At 38.0% G+C, this 21,598-nt stretch overlaps 2 protein-coding genes across 2 annotated transcripts; both read left to right on the top strand.

Annotated features, from left to right (window-relative positions):
• The first annotated feature begins 8,719 nt into the window (after nucleotides 1-8,719).
• On the top strand, nucleotides 8,720-9,640 carry LOC121401256 (olfactory receptor 8H1-like). Its single transcript, XM_041585595.1, has one exon. It carries the CDS (start codon nucleotides 8,720-8,722, stop codon nucleotides 9,638-9,640), a length of 921 nt encoding a protein of 306 aa, XP_041441529.1.
• Nucleotides 9,641-16,632: 6,992 nt separating this feature from the next.
• On the top strand, nucleotides 16,633-17,610 carry LOC108710321 (olfactory receptor 998). Its single transcript, XM_018251459.1, has one exon. It carries the CDS (start codon nucleotides 16,633-16,635, stop codon nucleotides 17,608-17,610), a length of 978 nt encoding a protein of 325 aa, XP_018106948.1.
• Nucleotides 17,611-21,598: the final 3,988 nt, after the last annotated feature.

Genomic DNA, 21,598 nt, shown 5'->3' with positions numbered 1-21,598 from the left:
GAGATGACAGGAGTACAGATCCGGTATGGTTTTTGCTTTCCAGGCACGTCATCCCCAAGACAGCGTGACAACGGCGTACCTGGCACGTCGAATAGCCTAGGGGGAGCTGGGGGTGCACAGGTGTGGAGGAGGAGAAGGAGGACCCAGCAGCAGAGTAAGAAGAAGAAGAAGACGAGGTAGAGAGCGATGGAGGAGTAGAGGTGGTGGCAGAACCGCGTGCAATCCGTGGCGGTGACACCAACTCCACTGTTGTTGTTGAGCTACCCATTCCCTGCTTCCCAGCCATTACCAAGTTCACCCAGTGGGCAGTGTAGGTGACATACCTGCCCTGACCATGCTTGGAGGACCATGCGTCAGTAGTCATATGGACCTTTGGCCCAACACTAAGTGACAGAGATGCGGTAACTTGGCTCTGCACATGTTGGTACAGGTGTGGTATTCCCTTTTTAGAAAAAAAATTGCGGCTGGGTACCTTCCACTGCGGTGTCCCAATTGCTACAAATTTGCGGAAGGCCTCAGAGTCCACCAGCTGGTATGGTAAAAGCTGGCGGGCTAAGAGTGCAGACAAGCCAGCTGTCAGACGCCGGGCAAGGGGGTGACAGTCAGACATTGGCTTCTTACGCTCAAACATGGCCTTCACAGAAACTTGGCTGGTGGCAGATGACTGGGAATGGGAACAGGTGGTCAAGGTGGAAGGCGGAATGGAGGGTGGTTCAGACGGGTCAAGGAGAGCAGAGGTAGAGCAGTAAGATGCTGGACCAGAAGGAGTGTGGCTTTTAGTTTGCCTGTTGCCTTTGAGGTGTTGCTCCCAAAGTGCTTTGTGCTTGCCGCTCATGTGCCTTCGCATAGAAGTTGTACCTATGTGGCTGTTGGGCTTACCAAGGCTCAGTTTCTGACTGCACTCATTGCAAATTACAATGCTTTTGTCAGAGGCACACACATTAAAAAAATCCCACACTGCTGACTTTTTGGAAGTGTGCGATCTGGCGGTAACAGTAGAAGTTGGCGGCATTGGCGGCAATGGCGGGTGCGTTGGCCGGCTGAACACAGGTGCCGATACATGTTGTTGCCCTACTGATCCCTGCGGGCTGTCCTCCCTGCTTCTTCTAAGTCTTATTCTCCTACTGCCTCTCTGACTCTCCGTCTCTCCATCTGAACTACCCTCCTCTTGCTCTCTTCTACTAGGCACCCACAAAACATCAATCTCCTCATCATCATTCTCCTCAGATGCATCAATTTCTTCTGACACATCACAGAAGGAAGCAGCAGCGGGGACCTCCTCCTCATCACTCATTATGTCCATCTCTGTCGTGTTCTCTGCCAGAATTAAATCTGGTGTAAGGTCCTCATCTCCTTCATCTTCTTCTGGCAATAATGGTTGCGCATTACTCAGTTCAAGAAACTCATGGGAAAATAACTCCTCTGACCCCAGTGAAGAAGGGGCACCGGTGGTGGAGGAAGTGTTACGTGGGGTGGCCATAGCAGTGGAGGATGAGGAGGATGTTGTGGTAAAGTTAGAAACGGTAGAGGATGGGGTGTGCTGTGTAAGCCAGTCAACTACCTCTTCAGCATTTTGGGAGTTCAGGGTCATTGGCTTTTTAAAACTGGGCAATTTGCTAGGGCCACAGGATTGCATAGCAGCACGGCCCCTAGCACGGCCTCTGCGTGGCGGCCTGCCTTTGCCTGGCATTATTTTTTAAAAAACAACAACAACAACAAAAACTCAGTTGGTTTTTCTGGAAACGATAATACACACAGCTAGATGGCGGGTTGAAGAAAACAGTGTGCAAATAATGCCTACAAGGTCAACGTATACACTACTACAGCGGTGGATACGGATTACGTAAAATATATTATGGCTGCTTGAAAAAAGTCACTCCGGTGTTTTTTCTGGAGACGGTAATATTATGGATATTTAGACAGAATGTGAACAAGGTCACACAGCTAGATGGCGGGTTGAAGAAAACAGTGTGCAAATAATGCCTACAAGGTCAACGTATACACTACTACAGCGGTGGATACGGATTACGTAAAATATATTATGGCTGCTTGAAAAAAGTCACTCCGGTGTTTTTTCTGGAGACGGTAATATTATGGATATTTAGACAGAATGTGAACAAGGTCACACAGCTAGATGGCGGGTTGAAGAAAACACTGTGCAAATAATGCCTACAAGGTCAACGTATACACTACTACAGCGGTGGATACGGATTACGTAAAATATATTATGGCTGCTTGAAAAAAGTCACTCCGGTGTTTTTTCTGGAGACGGTAATATTATGGATATTTAGACAGAATGTGAACAAGGTCACACAGCTAGATGGCGGGTTGAAGAAAACACTGTGCAAATAATGCCTACAAGGTCAACGTATACACTACTACAGCGGTGGATACGGATTACGTAAAATATATTATGGCTGCTTGAAAAAAGTCACTCCGGTGTTTTTTCTGGAGACGGTAATATTATGGATATTTAGACAGAATGTGAACAAGGTCACACAGCTAGATGGCGGGTTGAAGAAAACAGTGTGCAAATAATGCCTACAAGGTCAACGTATACACTACTACAGCGGTGGATACGGATTACGTAAAATATATTATGGCTGCTTGAAAAAAGTCACTCCGGTGTTTTTTCTGGAGACGGTAATATTATGGATATTTAGACAGAATGTGAACAAGGTCACACAGCTAGATGGCGGGTTGAAGAAAACACTGTGCAAATAATGCCTACAAGGTCAACGTATACACTACTACAGCGGTGGATACGGATTACGTAAAATATATTATGGCTGCTTGAAAAAAGTCACTCCGGTGTTTTTTCTGGAGACGGTAATATTATGGATATTTAGACAGAATGTGAACAAGGTCACACAGCTAGATGGCGGGTTGAAGAAAACACTGTGCAAATAATGCCTACAAGGTCAACGTATACACTACTACAGCGGTGGATACGGATTACGTAAAATATATGAATGCTGCTTGAAAAAAGTCACTCCGGTGTTTTTTCTGGAGACGGTAATATTATGGATATTTAGACAGAATGTGAACAAGGTCACACAGCTAGATGGCGGGTTGAAGAAAACAGTGTGCAAATAATGCCTACAGGGCAAATAATGCCTAAAAGGTCAACTTATACACTACTACAGCGGTAGTAAAATAAAAAAAAGTAAAATAAAAAAAAAATGAATATTAAAAAAAAAAATTAAAGTTGGTGCTGCTGAACTACTAGGAGCAGCAGATTAGCACACCAGTCCCACTCCCCAACACTGCTAGACTAATAGCACTGGGCTCTTATAGTAGTAGTAGTAGTAGTAGTAAAACAACAAAAAAATAAATAAAAGCAGTCCTTACAAGGACTACTGTTATTGCAGCAGTCAGCAGATGAGATCAGAAGCAGGACAGCTGCCCACTGCAGCTACATACAGAGCACTGCAGTAGAAGGTAGATTACTAGCCAGCAAAGCTACCTAAGCTAAAATGTCCCTCAAACCCCTGCAGACTTCTGTCCCTCCAATAACAGAGCAGTATCAAAACGATTACTAGCCAGCAAACTTTCAACTGTCCCTGAAATCACTAACAGGCAGCAGCTCTCTCCCTACACTATCTCTTCAGCACACACAGGCAGAGTGAAAAAACGCTGCAGGGCTTCGGTTTTTATAGGGAAGGGGAGTGGTCCAGGGGAGAGCTTCCTGATTGGCTGCCATGTACCTGCTGGTCTGGGGTGAGAGGGCAAAAAAAAGCGCCAACAATGGCGAACCCAAAATGGCGAACGTCGCGCGACGTTCGCGAACTTCCGGCGAGCGCGAACACCCGGGTTCGCCGGCGAACAGTTCGCGACATCTCTACTGCCCAAGAAAGAAGTTTCCCATTAGTAGGATCCACAAAGTCTCTAATCATAAGAGGATGGCGTTTTTTAGAGAGGGAAAGTAAGGAGTATCCGGGTTGTGAGTTTTTCCAAAGGCGATGAATTGGCATGAAAGGAGTCTGCATATGATTAAAATTGTGACTGGAGAATAGCAATTTCCATGTAAAAATTGAGTCCCTAAATAGAGGGTTTACTTTACATTCAAAAGGAACATCCTTCCATTTCAAATGGAGGATATTTAAAATGTGGGAGGTGGATGTGGGAAAAAGTTCAAGAGCAGGATTTGTAAATTTGTCTCCTTTAAACGTCCACTCAATAAGGTATCTAGTAATTGCAGCTAAGTTAAAGATTCTGAAATTAGGTAACTTTAGGCCACCTAAAGCATAGGGGCCTCGCAATTTGGATAGGGCAATTTTAGGTTTCTTACCACTCCATATAAAACTATTCAGTACTGAATCCAGTTTCTTAATGTCATTATGTTTAATTAAAATTGGCAAGTTTGTTAATGGATAAATTAATTTGGGAAATATCAACATCTTGAATAAAGCTATCTTTCCTTTTAGATTTAGAGGGGTATTATTCCATTTATGGCAAAGAGATAATACTTTATTTATGGCAGGCGTAATGTTTAGTGAATAAAGGTTCCTCAAGTCTTTGGGAAAAAAAGATTTATTTTTTATACAAAGTAAAACTCAAATAATTAAATTCATTTGGAACAATAAAACATAAAACAACAAGGACAGTTGACTCTTCTGGTATTTAGTCGAACGATTAAATCCTTCGAATCGAACGATTAAATCCTTCGAATCGAACGATTCGAAGGATTTTAATCCAACGATCGAAGGAATATCCTTCGATCAAAAAAACTTAGGAAAGCTAACATTGACTTCGGTAGCTTTTAGCTGCTGAACTAGGGGGTCGAAGTTTTTTTTTAGTACTTTGACTATCGAATGGTCGAATAGTCGAACGATTTTTTACTTCGAATCCTTCGATTCGAAGTCGTAGTCGTAGTCGAAGGTCGAAGTAACCCATTCGATGGTCGAAGTAGCCCAAAAAATACTTCGAAATTCGAAGTTTTTCTACTTCGAATCCTTCACTCGAATTTAGGGAATCGGCCCCTAAATGTATGGAAGAAAATTATATGCTCTGGTCCAACACCTATAACACAAAATTGTGATTTCTCCCAGTGTAAATAAAAGAGCATACTATCGCTGGGCAAATAAAAAAAAGGTAAACCTGTTGATCAACATTGCAGTTAAAGCACTGGTATAGAGGGCCCAAGTTTATGAACAGGCACCTATTTATCATTATCTGGATCTCACTTGCCACTTTGCTGCTGCCCATCTTGTCAGCTTGTTTAGATCCTGCTCCAATCATGCCACATCCAGGATGGAATTAAATAGTTTACCTACATCTCAACCAGAATGACCCATAGTGGAGAGTAGGGAAATAGGGGCATGTCAGAGCCAGAGGTTGCTTTGCCCCCCGTCCATTCTCCAGGAGTATTGGTCATTTGGAAATCTCTGGGTTAGTGACATCAGGGAGGTGCAAAGGGAGGCAGAGAATATCCCTCTGCCCATTACAGTTTAGGAAGCACAAAAAAACACACACCCTACCTCCCCGATTTATGGGGGCTATTCATGGATGTGGTTGGTTGGTTGAGTCTGAGACACAATGGATTGGTTAGGAGTGAAATTGCACAGTTACTGGGTGACTGACAGGCCTGGCACTTCCAGGTAAGTAAACACCCCAGTTAGTGAATTTGTTGGGGGGAGTAAGTTGGGCTAGGCTAACTTGGCAGCTGCCATCGCTAGTAGCATTGTGCAACTAGGGCTATTATGGGTCGTGGCTGTTAAAGAGTTTAATCATTTGTTATACAAATATTCATGTTATATTGTGATATTTATGACATTCTACTTGTTTACATAAAAACTGTACTCCTATAATAAATGTTCTGTGGCCTTCTCATTCACACAGTACCATGTATTAAAGAATGGCTGATGAATATGTTTAAAAATTTGTATAGCTGTTACCAGAAAAAATAGATGAGATATATAGGCATACTATGAAATATTTCTACTAGAACCAGTTCAGATGATCAGAGGATTATATAACACTTAGGGGGTAATGTAATAAAAGGCCCTAAGTTTGCACATGAGCAGTAACCCATAGCAACTAATCAGCAGGTAGAATTTACCAATCACATGTTTAAAAGCAAGCATTTTATTGGTCGCTATGGGTTACTACCCTTGGGCAAACGTAGTGCCCTTTATTACATATGGGGGGTAGGGCCTTATTTATCAAAATTTTAGAAACATTTAATAGATAAAATCAATCAAAAAACTCAAATACCTCAAATAGTTGAGTTATCAAGAACAGAAAAACTGTGAAAAATCAGTGTCTATAAAGACTGTCCCTTAATTTGAGGAAAAAGGGTAGTATTAAAAGCCTAACGAGATATAAGTTGTTACAAAGCAAATCTAAATGGTAGGTTGTTTGTTTGCTGTGTAAAGAAGTGAAAACTAACAAGAAAAAATATACACACTGTATCTTAAAAACACAATAATCATAATTAAAACTCATTGTTATGAATGTTTTTATTCAGATGAAGCAGGGTTATACATATGGACTGTTCATACAGCATAATTTTGTAGAGACCTGTAATGCTCTGGGGAACTAATGACTGAAACTGACCTGTTCAGCTTCACCGGTAAATTCAGTTTTGCCAAATGAGTCAAGGGGAAGGCAAGCTTACATTGCACTTACAGTGCTTTTAAATTCTGCAACAACATTTAAAGTGCTCTGCTCTGCCTTGTTTAAGAAGTTCCTTTCCACTATAATACAACTTGTCTTTATAGAAACAAAAAGGGTTCCCTTGTTCTCCATTTCTTCCAAACACAGTGCCCAGACAGACAGTAGAGTGAAATTCGAGTGTAGATTTAAGAAATTTCGCAAGAAAAATGTACTGGTCAAAAAAGATTATCATCCCTATTCAGTGGTATAGTTTCCTTTTAATTAACTAAGAGTTCAAGTCATTCGATTCGAAGGATTTAATCCTTAAAACGATTTTTATTTGATCGTAGGATTGCCAAACTCGGTGAAAAAACGTTGAATTCGTTATTCGAATTCAAAGTTTTTAAATTCGATGTTCGAATTTCGAAGTTTTTTTGTACTTTGAAATTCAACCCTTGATAAATCTGCCCCTAACAGTTCAAGTCAACAGGTTAGTTGAACTTTGAAAGGAGTAGGAGAAGTTGCATTTGATAGTGAACATTTTGCTTCTAGGGGGTTGGGGACTCTCAGATAGTGGGAGGAGCGGGTTCTTGGCATGTTTATTATCACAAATCTTAAACTGTAATAATAACATAATATCTGTAATAATTTAAATGGATGAACTAATACTGTGATCAAAGGCATAATAAAATAAGAATTATTTGTATCTTACAGTATCTTACTGTAACTTCATACCTGAATATGAGTTGCTTTTAGTTAAAGTTGCCCACGTAATATTGCCTTAAAATAAGAGAATAAGCTAATAATATGATATGAGCAGCCTAAGGGTCTATTAGGCTCTTTGGATTTTTTGAAATCTAATGGTGCCTTGAATAAGGATACACATACTTTTTCAGCCTTACATTTTCCACAAATCCTTGCTCGAATTTTGTCATGTGGTCTAAAAAAAACCCTGAAATAAACCTCTTGAAGGAATATGAGAGCAGTTGTTGCTTAAAGAAAGGCTCTTCTCTAACAAAGTAGGGTAATGTATATGTTATTATTGCACAGCTAAAACATTTCTTTACCATAACGTGATGTCAGCTTCTTATTGACTCCAATTAATGATGAGCAAATTTGTCCCGTTTGCTTCACCAAAAAATTTGCGAAATAGTGAATAATTCTTGAAATGCATTGAAGCCAATAGGCAGTAAAATATTTATATGACAATTTGTTTACGCACGCAACAATTTTTTTTTCTCACTCCAACTGCATTTATTTAATCAGTGTTTTTTCTTGTGGCGACTTATTTGTCTTGGCAACTTTTTGTCTCAGTGACTTTTTTGTCCAAATGCATTAAAGTAGTTCACTTTCTATTATAGTTTTACAGCCTTTAATTAAGTTGAAGACAGGGGACACCCTGAATAACCTGAATAATTAAACCCAAGAGAAAAAGACCTATGGGAAGTATAGTAGATCAAGTTCTTCATTCAAACATTCCTATAAATAGGACCAAGTTTGCTAGACTAGAGGTAACACCACCTTTATATACGGAAAACTGAACCAGCTGTAAATTTTGCAGGGTAACAATAAACAGAATGTTCCTTATAAGGTTAAATAATTCCAAGCAGTAGTTATTATTATATATTATACTAAATATTATATATTAACTTTAACTCAATTGTTTAGACTAAATGAGTAAAATTACTGTACTTAATTTGGAACCAAATATAAACACCATACATGGATGGCTAATGTCTGAAAACCTGCAATGCTTGGTTATAATTCAAGGAAATATCAACATTTTAGACATATTTTGACTTAATATATATGTGGTTTTTCCTGTTCTGCTGGAGACTGTATACAACTGCTGTCATGGAGTAACTGAGTTGTCATTTTACTGATTTGCCTTCATCACTCATAATTGGTGCCTTTTAATCTTCTCTCCAACTTCTACATTTTAATTGTTTTATTAGGTTCCAGTGACTTCATCTGTTTTTTTTTATAGAAAGTAATTATTTAAATTCTTTGATTAATTCAGGATGTATAACATATAGAAAAGTGCGTCATTTTTTATGGCATAACATAAAGCACATTCTCCACTTTCCGATCCAAACAGTATTTTCAATGTAAATAGATGGAGATGGAAAACCAGACACAATCAAAACGCCTGTATTTTTTGGCATTTGACAATAATGGAGAAAAACAGGCTCTTATTTCCATCATATTTTTCTTTATTTATGTAACTGGAGTATTGGGGAATCTTGTTATAATAAATGTTATATATTTGGATATTCATTTACACACCCCTATGTACTTCTTTCTCTGCACCCTGGCCTTTGTAGATATCTGTTATCCTACTGTCACTCTCCCTAAACTGATAGACATTTTGCTTTCAGGAAATAACTCAATAACCTTCATACAATGTTTTACTCAAATGTACTTTTTCTTGGCCTTGGCTGCTGTAGAAGTTATATTATTGTCCTCTATGGCATATGATCGTTATCTTGCTATTTGCAAGCCTTTAAGGTATCATTGTTTTATGCATAGGAGAGCATGTGTACTGGTGATTATAGGGACCTGGATTTCTGGCTTTACTAATTCAGCATTGTTTATAAGTCTGGTATCAAAGCTGACAATTTGTCATTCCAATAGGATCAAACAGTTTTTCTGTGACATTAAGGCTGTGGCAGACATCTCCTGTGATAGAACTACATTTTACAACACCATTTATGTGGAAGCATTTTCAGTAGGACTCATGACATTTTCTCTAAATGTAATATCATATATAAATATAATAAGAACCATACTACACATTAAGTCCAAACATGGCAGACAAAAGGCTTTCTCTACTTGCACTTCCCACTTTACTGTTCTGATCATTTTCTATGGCAGTGCATTCTGGATGTACATGAGGCCGCCTTCAGAATCAGAGAGCCTGGACCCGGTTTTTTCTGTTTTTTATGTTGCAGTGACTCCCATGTTAAACCCTCTCATATATAGTTTAAGGAATAAAGAGGTAAAGAATGCCTTGATAAAAAGTGTGAGGAAGATTTCTGCATAGCTACAGTTCAGTGTTTCAACAGAAAGGTCTGAATATCATGCTGAATACAATTACTTAGGCTGAAACAAACTATGGGGAAAGCAGTGTGAAATAAACTGCAAATTTATAAAAGTGTGTATTTTTATTTACTCATATCTGCCCAATATGGTCTAATTTATCAAAGTTTGAATTTGTTGAATTTTTGTATTTTTATTCTACTCAAATAAACCTGAGATTTGATAAAACTCAAAGGGAGTTATTTATTAAGGTCCGAATTTATCTCATTATTTTTAATATATCAAACTCTGAATTCCCAAATGGACCTTATTTATGAAGAAAAAGTCCCAAAAGGGTTGGGCAAACTTCTGAGCTTTTCCCAAAAACTCTGAATTGTTCTGTGTTTTCCGAGCTTTCTGAGTTTTTTCCACCGAGCTCCCATCAGATATGGGTACAGACATCAGCGCAGACACTGGGACCTTCCCCATTTACTTATACAGGACCTCAAATGCTTTTAGATGTTGGGTTTTCGGATTCAGAGTTTTTAGACCATTGGACTTAATAATAAATCTCCAAAAATTCAAGTTTTTTTTTTTTTGCTCCAAAACTGCAAATTATTCGAGGTTCAGCAATTCGGACCTTGATAAATAACCCCCCCAAAAATCTGTTTAAAAGAAAAGCAAACAGATGAAATACAATAAAAAAAAACTTGGCATCCTAATCATCATTTTCACAGACCCATAAGGTGGATTTTGGTCCCGAAACAAGAGCGTTCACATTTTGGTGTCAAAATCCACTGTGGAGACCTGCACCCAGGTCAACAACATGTTTATAAGATCAGGAAATGCAAGTGGCTAACTGCAGCCTAGGGGCTGTGCACTGGAAAGCGCAGGCCAAGTTTTAGCCTCATGTGGCATTACCCTATTAGTGTTGCCCTGTAACATACAATAACATTCACGTGAACATATTTTAAATCATTTTACCCCATCCATTCTTTCCTTAAGAAGTTTCTGGGGAGATTGACCAAAAGAACCAAAAATTAACCAGATGTTGTGAATTTGGGGAGTAAGACAAGTTTTGGTATTTAAAAGCTTAAATTAGTACATTTATTAAACCTTACATTTTTCTGTTCAGGGTTTTTGTTGCAAAAAAAATTCAAAAAATTTTGCAGGGGGAAGAAAGTGAGACTTTTTCAGGATTTATTTTATAACAATATATACTATTATATATTTTATATAACATATAACTGTGAGAAATCCAAATTCGAGAATACTCCAGCTAATACTTGTCAAAATCATGTAAAAGTCAATGGCAGATGTCCCTTTTACAATTTAAAAATGTTTCTTGCCTTCCTGATCTTCAAGGGTTTTTGGGCTGGTTTTTGTTGGATAATCCAGCAAAGCTGTGTTTTTCAGGAATCAAATAGAAAAAGTTGAATTTTTCCAGTGTCAAATTGAAAAACGTACACAATTCGATTTGTCATACAATTTTGTTGCGACGTTTCCTTTTATTGGTTAATTAAGGGGATTCGGTTTGGGAGTTTGATCAAATATTTTTTTTAAAAAAATAGAGCTTTAGTAGATACCCCCCTTAGATTTGCCAGACTAAGTAAATATTCAAACAGTGTTTCATTTTTGGGTATCTATTGTATCAGTGTTTCATTATTGGGCACCTCTCAAATAAAGTATGCCACAATGTTACACTGTAAGACAGAAATACAAATAAAATAATAATGCAAATTAAACATAAAATCATGACTTCTCACCAAAAGCAAATCAATCTATTTAAGACAGCCTGGGAGAAAGCGCTAGAGTGAAGTGGGATCTGGAACCTTGGCTCTCCAGCTGTTAAGGAACTACAAGTCCCACAATGCAATGAAGGAGCCTTTTGAAGGAGTCTAAAGGCAAATGCATTGTGGGACTTGTAGTTCCTTAACAGCTGGAGAGCCAAGGTTCCAGATCCCTGCGAGTAGACTAACCAATTTTTTGACATACAATGGGAAAATTACTTACTAAAATATAGTGCTTAAATTGAAAGTTACTTTCTTCTGATACAGACTGATACTCCGTTTTTCAGGTGTTTCCAAATACACTGATACCATGGAACATATGTTTTGTTTTTTTTTGTTTTACCTGAAATATTCACTTTGTGGGATACAAAACAGTTAATAAAACATTTAATGGCATTGAGATTGAAATTCAGCCATCAGCATTAGTGATGGGCGAATTTGTCCCATTTCGTTTTGCCAAAAAATGTGCATATTTACCGCAAAATTCGCAAACAGTGAAAAATTTGCAAAAAGCCATTGGAGTCAATTGGCGTGAAAATTATATTGACGTGCGTCAATTTCAACGGCCTCAAGAATTTTTTTACGCTTGCCTATTTTATCCAAATGCATTAAAGTCAATGAGCGTCTGAATAATTTTGAAGCGCAACATTTTTTATACGTGTGACTATTCTGACGCACGCCTAATTTTTTTTTACACAGCGGATTTTTTGACAGCGAATTTTCTTCTGAGCTCTGCGAATTTATTATTACTTTATGACACTTGTTTACCAAATAAAAATTCTATAATTCTCTAGTTATAATCAGTACCATTAATTTTGAGTCATTCCTAAAACAGTGCTGTCCAACTTCTGTCGCACCAAGGACCAAGGGCCGGAATTTTTCTGGCCTACGTGGTGTGGGGCCGATAATGGAAGCCAGTGTTTTGACGACTCTCAGTTTTAAACCACCCCAACTTTTAAGACACACAGAACTTTTAAGACCATGTCCACATTAATTAACACACCAAAAAATACCTAATGGTGCTCAGGTTATCACTCATAACTCATGTGTGAAACAAGTTCTTTAAGTCATATTAAAACATATCCTTAAACCATATGCCCCATCCTCCCCTGTGGATAACACATCACTCCCATCATATGATATAACACCTTGGGGATCCTTAACAGGTATTTCCAAATGTCAACAAATCCCCACTACGTTCACCTCACACAGGCAGAGTAGGGCAAGCAAAGTATGGCACACACAAGGAGCATAGGGTAGGCAGAGTATGGTGCACACAGGAAGCATAAGGCAGGCTGAGTATGTCATATGCAGAGATCCCAAGGCAGGCAGACTATGTCACACACAGGGAGCATAGGTTAGGCAGAGTATGTCACACACAGAGATCATAAGGCAGGCCGAGTATGTCACACACAAGGAGCATTGGGCAGGCAGAGAATGTCACACACAGGGAGCATAAGGCAGGCAGAGTATTTCACACACAGGGAGCATGGGCAGGCAGAGTATGTCACACACAGGGAGCATAGTGCAGACAGGGTAATGTGCACACACATGGAGCATAGGGTAGGCAGAGTATGGCACTCACATAGGGAGCATAGGGCAGGCAGAGCATGGCACACACACATGGAGCATAGGGTAGGCAGAGTATGTTACACAGTGGGAGCATCAGGCAGGCAGTGTATGTCACACAGGGAGCATAGGGCAGGCAGAGTATGTCACACACAGAGATCATAAGGCAGGCCGAGTATGTCACACACAGGGAGCATAAGGCAGACAGTGTATGTTACACCCAGGGATCAAAGAGCAGGCAGAGTATGGAGCATAAGGCAGACAGATTATGTTACTCACATGGATCAAAGGGCAGGCAGAGTATGCCACACACAGAGATCATAAGGCAGGCAGAGTATGGCACACACAGGGAGCATAGGGCAGTCAGTGTATGTCACACACAGGGAGCATAGGGCAGTCAGCGTATGTCACACACAGGGAGCATAGTGCAGACAGGGTATGGTGCACACACATATGGAGCCTAGGGTAGGCAGAGTATGGCACTCACACAGGGAGCATAGGGCAGGCAGAGTATGACACACAGGGAGAATAGGGCAGGCATAGTATGACACACACAGGGAGCATAGGGCAGGCAGAGTATGGCACACACATGTGGAGCATAGGGCAGGCAGAGTATGTTACACAACTGGAGCATCGGGCAGGCAGAGTATGTCACACAGGGAGCATAGGGCAGGCAGAGTATGACACACACAGGGAGCAAAGGGCAAGCAGAGTATAGCACACACACAGGGAGCATAGGGCAGGCAGAAAACAGCAGGAGACAGGGAAACATATCAGGACCACTGTAAAGTGAACCGTTCATACTGTTTTACATACAGTGCCACAATGCTGGTGCCCCTTAGCAGTTTGTCTGATGTGTGAAAAGATGAACAATGTGGACACTTTCAGTCTAGCTCTGGGGTGTGAACAGTACAAGGCTTTAGGGGTGTGAACAATAGAGGTGTTACAGGTGTGAACAATGCAGGAGAGATTACAAATCTGAATTTTACTGTGAAGTGTAAACAATACAGGGGCCAGTTTATCTCAGTACTGATAGCTTTTAAAGATTACAAAAGGTAAGCAGGCACAGCAGCCAGACTTTCATGTGGGGGCCACAAAAGGGGAGGTCACAAATTGGACAGCACTCCCTAGAATATTGTGATCTACAGTATGTGTATACCAACTATCAAAAAATGGCTGATGACAATTCAAAAAAGTAAAAAATTGAAACTGATATAAGCAGTCAAAACAATAATACTGCCTAAAATATTACATAAAGTACAAATGCTCCCAATCTGAGTATTTTTCTGCAAAATGAAAACAGTAATTGTTAAATTAATTTGTAACAATAAAAATAAGACAATAAAATATAATTTATTAATGAAAAACAAACAAGGAAAATGTAGCTGTATTATAAAGAGATCCATCTCAATCCGATTCTCCAGTAATATCTAGGGAAGAAAGCTGGTTAAAGATGAATAATCCTGCAAAAAAAAAACCTGCACAATTTAAAGGGATACAGATTTTTTTATATTTAATTTTGAAATCTGAATATGGGGGCTAGACAAATTGTCAGTTTCCCAAGTGCCTTCAGTCACATGACATGTGCTCTGATAAACTTCAATCAATCTTTGCTGCTTTACTGAAAGTTGTGATGTCACCCCTCCCTACCTTGACTACTGCATTTTAATTCTTTAAAACTTCCTGCATGAGCTGACCTTTCCCTTTCACCCAAGCCTTCAAAAACTCTCTAAAGATTGACCTGTTTAGAGAATCATCAATTGTTTGCATCATCTTCATGTTTCAAATGCTTCCTAATCCTTGTAAACTCTTGTGAGCAGGGCCCTCTAAACCCATTTCATTCTGAATTCTTGTTTGTTCAATTATTTTAAGACCCTTGTTTGTTATACATGAATGTAAAGTATATTAGATGAACACCTATAACAACTGAGCAAGAGATTGACAATTAACACGGTGAGTCCTAATAATCAATATTTGTGTAATTTGTGTGTATTTTTAATATTAACATTTGTGTAATGATACTAATAAATATTAATTCATATTTAATTAATTAATTAATATCAATTAATTAATATATCATTAATTAATATTAATTACAAATTAATAAATACATAATTCAACTTAAATTAAATTAATATAAATATTAATCAATTGCAATTTGTGTAATTTTAGAGTTTTTTTCTACGCATGTTGCCTATTTCTTAAAAATTCACAATATCAAAAATTGATGAAATGAAATTATGGGAAAACACTTGAATACCTTGACTTTGTATGTTACTCATAATTTTTAGGGAGTTTACAAAATCATAAATGTTTTAAAAAAAAAAACCTCAAATTGAATAGTTAAAAAGTTTTGGCCCTAACCCAATCTGAATCCTAATTTGTATCTGCAAATTAAGGGCAGGAAAGGAAAAAGTGGAAAAAACATTTTTTACTCCCTTGTTTTGTGATTAGAGGTCCCTAATTTAAACATGCAAATTAGGATTCGGTTCGGCCAGGCATATGGATTCAGCTGTATCTAAATCCTGCTGAAATAGGCTGAATCCTGGCCAAATCCCAAACCGAGTCCTTGATTTAGTGCATCTCTAGTAGCAAATAATAATCCAGAACCTGATATATATCTAGCCAGGGATATATCTTCACACTCTTCTCCACCTTTTTTGTTAACTAATATTGAACTACCTCACTAGCTGTGAGGGTATGTACTTTGTGTTTTCTCAACACAACAATGTCTCTAAAGTCTCTAAACTCCCAAGAGCAACAAGCGACATATATATAAAGAATAAGAGCTGTGGCATTATTCCTCTGTTGTTGATAAGAGGAGATACAACTCTCATAGGTATTGTATAATGAAAAACAAATGCAGAAACATGGTAAGGTGAGAGAAAAAGAAAATTGTGAATTAAGCAACCATTGCTAGCTCAGATGTGAAATATCCATCATATGGCATGTTTTTCTTTTTAATTATTCATGTGTAGGTTTTGTAGTTAAACACAGTTTATACTTTTTTGATTTTTCAGATATTTTGTAGCACCACACATTCAAAAAAATCCAATCATATTAAACATAGTAACACCAAAACTTATTTAGTAACAGAGCACAAGATACAAATTTGTATCTTGTTTTGTAAGTTGAATTATAAGTAATCAAAAAATGCTCTAAATATCCCAATGTGCACGGTTTTTAGCCACAAGGCATGGTCAGAAGCTTCCCATGGGAGACACTACTTATAGTTCAAAAACTGCAGTTGTCTGCCATGTCGAAATAATGGAAGCACATAATAGGCAAGGAGTTTGCACTTTTTTCTTAGATGATGGTTTGTTATCCACAGGCCTCCATGCCAACAATGTCTTTCCCACACTTCTACATGAACCATTAACACTCTTTCTCACTATAATTCCATTCAAAGCTGTTTAATCTATCACCTCTCAAGGTTTTTCTTTAGTTTGGTAGCTCATATAAAATAGAAATATATGAGATTAGCATTTGAAAATGTAAATGTGTTACAATGTGCTGTATATGTTAGAGACCTCTGTTTCATAAGCCTTCACGATTAAATTGCCTTTTTGAAGACAGTTTATTTATACATTTCATTTTTTTTCTACAGATGTGACACCCAATCTTAAAAAGTGACAGTAAAAACACCTGAACTTGTATGATGTATACTTTTGTCAACAATATTATACGTTTTTCAAATAAGACAACCTTGGATGACTTTATCCTAACAGGGTTATCTACCAAGCACTCCATTGAATTCCCACTGTTTATGCTCTTCCTGGTGATTTATGTGTTTTCATTTTTAAGTAACATTTCTATGACATTGCTGATAGGGGCCGTCCCCAAGCTACACACTCCTATGTATTTTTTCCTGAGCCATTTGTCATTGATTGACATGTGTTATTCCTCAACTATTTTACCCAAGATGCTATCAGATTTCCTAACAAAGCAAAAGTATATCTCTTTCAGGGCATGTGCAACACAAATGTTTTTCTTTGCTATGTTTGCAACCTCTGAGTGCTTCATGGTGACTGCTATGGCATATGATAGATATGTAGCAATATGTCAGCCTCTTCTGTACCATATCAATATGAACAATACCTTTTGCTGGTTGCTGGTAATTGGATCTTATATGAGCAGCCTCGTTGCCTCTGTAACACACACTGTTGCCATTTTTAGCTTTCCCTTATGTGGCTCCCACGAAATTAACCATTTTTACTGTGATATCCCTCCACTTTTAAAGCTTATATGCAAACATTCCCATGCAAGGAAATCTGTCATATTTTCCCTTTCTTTGGCAATGGGGATTGTTTCTTTGTTTATAATACTGACTTCTTATGTATATATAATCTCTACTATCCTTGGCATTCAGTCAACGCATGGAAGATCTAAAGCCTTCTCCACCTGTGCTTCACATCTGACTGTAGTGATCTTATTTTACAGCAGTGTTTTTTGTATTTACTTTAGTCCTAGTTTGGGCCTGGAATTAGGGAATATAGATAAATTCTTTTCAATATTTTATAGTGTGGCCTCTCCCTTGTTGAACCCTCTTATCTACAGTTTTAAGAACACGGAAGTGAAAAATGCACTGAAACATTTTCTGATCTTAAACATAAAAATGAAGCATCTAAACACCTAAATGTTTGACTGTAAGCGGCTGATTTATCAACATTTTTAATTTCAGTTTTTACTGCAATTCATTCTTTTTGAGCTCAAAATCATGAGCTTTAGTTATGACAAAAATAGTAATTGTTATTTATTAAGTGCAAAAAACTAAAAAGTAAAACTTCGCCATCTACAAGCCTGCAAGGTCATGTAGAAGTCAATGGGAGCAGTCTTTGGAAATGTTAAGTGTTTTTACATGATTTTGATCAAATTTTTTATTTTAATAAAAAAGCAAACATTCCATTTTTTTGTGTGTGTGCATTTATTCAGAGTAGAAAAAACCTATAAAATTATAAAAATTCAAATTATGATAAATAGGCCTCTAATTATTTTGGTATACGATGTAAAATATCTCGGACTGTGTTACCAACTAGATTAATACTTTTCCTAGCAAAGGTTTTCTGACTATTTCTTAATTTACACCAAGTGCTGTTCTCTGTTAAAGGGATGGTCCACCTTTCAGTTAACTTTTATGATGTTGTAGAATGGCTCATTCTAAGCAAGTTTTCCTTTTGCCTTAATTTTTTTATGTTTTTGAATTGTTTGTCTTCTTTTGTCTTCTTCAGCTTACACATGGGGGTCATTGATCCCATCTGAAAAACAAATGTTCTGTAAGGCTACATATTTATTGTTATTTCTACTTTTTATTACTCATCTTTCTATTCAGGCACTCTCCTATTCTTCTTCCAGTCTATCATTCAAACCAATGCATGTTGCTAGGGAAATTTGGGCCCTAGCAACCAGATTGCTGAAATTGAAAACTGAAGAGCTGCTGAATGAAAAGCTAAATAAATAACTTGAAAGCCACAAAAAATAAAAAAATGAAATATAGGTGCAAATTGTTTCATAATATCACTCCCTACATCAAACTAAAAGTTAATTTATAGTTTTTTTTTTCATATTTATAATTTTTGCATTTTACATATAATTTCTAACAGGAACGAAAAGGATAGAAGAAGGAAGAGAGAGACTGAAGAAGGGGGAGGATAGAGGAGGAGTACTGGCAATGTTCCTTAATAAGGTAAGTCATATATCAGATTCTACATTTGCTCTAGACCTTATTCCTAATACTGCTTGTATACATCTATGCAATTTCCTTTGTATGTTCTTCTTATGTCCTGATTTGGTATTGGGTAATTGGATGTGTTCTATTTCCTTTTTTATTTCTTTTTGTGTCGGTAGTGTGATTTTTTTCCCAATTTCTTGCTAGTAAGCTCCTGTCAGCCAGCAGTTTTGCATCATTATTTTTCTGGAGCTTCGGGCATCTTGGTAAGTGTCCTGGCCCAGTAAAGCCAATGCAGGTTGAAGTGTGGTTTCCGGAGCAGGAGCTGTATAGATACGCATGTGGTTACATGATGCGCTGGCCATGTCCCCTAAAAATTAATTTATAGTTGAACAACCCCTTTAAGTGAAACACAAAATTAGTTTGTACGATACTGTTCAGATATCCCACATACTGCTTAGGTAATAAAAAATATTAAACATTTGCCACAGATTCTCATTTAAATTGAGATTGGAAGTCTTCTTAATGAAGTGGAAAATGCTAGCATGGCTGCAACATTAATGCACAAAGCCACTATATTCATAGTGCTACTACTTACACATGCTTAACATGCATAAATAGACACTGGAGAACAGTGTCACTACCACAAGCCAAATCTTGCAGCATCATGCTTTCATTACTTTCATGTAAAAGTATCAAAACACTCAGATATCATCATGAACTGGGAAAATAAATAAATAATAATAAATAAAATTGTTAGAAATATTTCCCATTGACTTTTTATTGAACATCACCATCTTTTACGTATAATTTTTTTCATACGACCTTTGAAAAATGATTGCCAAGCTGTGGGGCTTCTCCACCAAGGAGGGGCCCAGAAAAGAGGTTTGGGTGCTAATTAAAGGTCTGTTACAGCTAAAACTAAGGATAAATATTAATTTACTACCTTTAATATGCATAGAAATAGTTAAGGGGCGAATTTGTCCATTTTGCTTCACCAAAAAAAAAGCAAATTTACAGCGAAATTCACGAAATGACAAAAAATTCTCAAAATCAATTGAAGTCAATGGGAGTCAAAAATTTTTTGATGCGCGTCAATTTTAACTCCTGCGACAATGCATTACAGTCAATGGGCATCCGAATAATTTTGAGGAACGACAATTTTTAATGCTTGTGGCTATTGTTTTGATGCGGCGGGTTTTTCACCAGAGAATTCGCAAATTCATTCCTTGTGAATTTATTCACCCATCACTACATAGAAGTATTTGACCATATTGACTTTGCTATGAACTAAGGGTGTCTTATATAAATGTTCTCATGCAAAAGAACATTGTGATGAAATGTAGGCATAATGCTTTTTGAGGTGGGGTTTGTGGTGAACAAATATTCACTGTCCTACATATACATTTTGCATGGTGTGTACTATCCCTTTGTACAGACTAGGAATTAACTGTGTGAGTTGTACATGTTATAACAAAGCCTGTGCAGTTCAATGTCTACATCAGTAAATTTATATTTATTTGAAGATTTTTTCTTTTGCATGGCACTGAGACCTGTCTTCAAATGTTTCTGTTTTTTCTGTATAATTAAAAGTTGTTGTATTATTATTGCAATATACAAAATTTTAAAGGGGTTGTTCATCTTCAAACAACTAGGGGCCGATTCATGAAGCTCGAGTGAAGGATTCGAATTAAAAAAACTTCGAATTTCGAAGTGTTTTTTGGGCTACTTCGACCATCGAATGGGCTACTTCGACCTTCGACTACTACTTCGACTTCGAATCAAACGATTCGAACTAAAAATCGTTCGACTATTCGACCATTCGATAGTCGAAGTACTGTCTCTTTAAGAAAAACTTCGACCCCCTACTTCGGCAGCTAAAAGCTACCGAAGTCAATGTTAGCCTATGGGGAAGGTCCCCATAGGCTTGCCTGTGATTTTTTGATCGAAGGATATTCCTTCGATCGTTGGATTAAAATCCTTCGAATCGTTCGATTCGAAGGATTTAATCGTTCGATCGAAGGAATAATCCTTCGATCGTTCGATCGCAGGATTTGCGCTAAATCGTTCGACTTCGATATTCGAAGTCGAACGATTTTAGTTCCTAGTCGAATATCGAGTGTTATTTAACCCTCGATATTCGACCCTTCATACATCTGCCCCCTAGTGTGTTTCAGATAGATCACTATAAATAATGACTTTTTTCCAATTACTTTCTATTTTCTATGTGTAACCTTTTTCTAATATTGACATGTAAATTGTAATTTTTCACTTTGGCAGGGGGGTTGCCTCTAAATTGATACATCCAGTTGATACATTTCTTATCTTTGTCCTGGCTGAGCAGAATCCCTGTGTTAGAGTCCTGTGCGGGTCAATTTTTTGGGACCCATACCCGACCCGTACCCGCAACCTGCAATCCGCAACCCAGACCTGCAACCCGCATCCGTTACCCGACCTGCAAGTACCTTATCCGCAACTCGGATCCGCTGACCATCAAGAATCAGGAAGTGCTGTCATTGTAAACCAGAAGTGACGTAATTGGAAGTAGACGTGGGTAGAGTAAATATTAATATTGAGAAGACCTGCGGCCCAACCCGCGACCCGCACAACCACCGACCCGTGTCTATACCCGCACCCGGAACTTCTATCCACAACCTGCAGGGTACTGCACGTCTTTGCGGGTACCCGACCCCCTGCAGGACTCTACCCTGAGTTTCATTACAAACAGCTGTTAGAATTGATACAATAGTTGCTAATAATCCAGAGATACTGCTGAGAAATGTATCAACTAAATGTTGCAAAGTTTTAGCAGTCTGCACCTGAATTACTGAGCTGCCAGACTCAAACACCAGAGACAGGGACATTCAACTTTTAGGGGCAGATTCACTAAGCTCGAGTGAAGGATTCGAATGAAAAATACTTCGAATTTCGAAGTATTTTTTTGGTACTTTGACCATCG

The sequence above is a fragment of the Xenopus laevis genome, chromosome 3L (genome assembly GCF_017654675.1).
Source record: "Xenopus laevis strain J_2021 chromosome 3L, Xenopus_laevis_v10.1, whole genome shotgun sequence".
Lineage (NCBI taxonomy): Eukaryota > Metazoa > Chordata > Amphibia > Anura > Pipidae > Xenopus > Xenopus laevis.
This window is presented reverse-complemented; position numbering and strand designations above follow the sequence as displayed.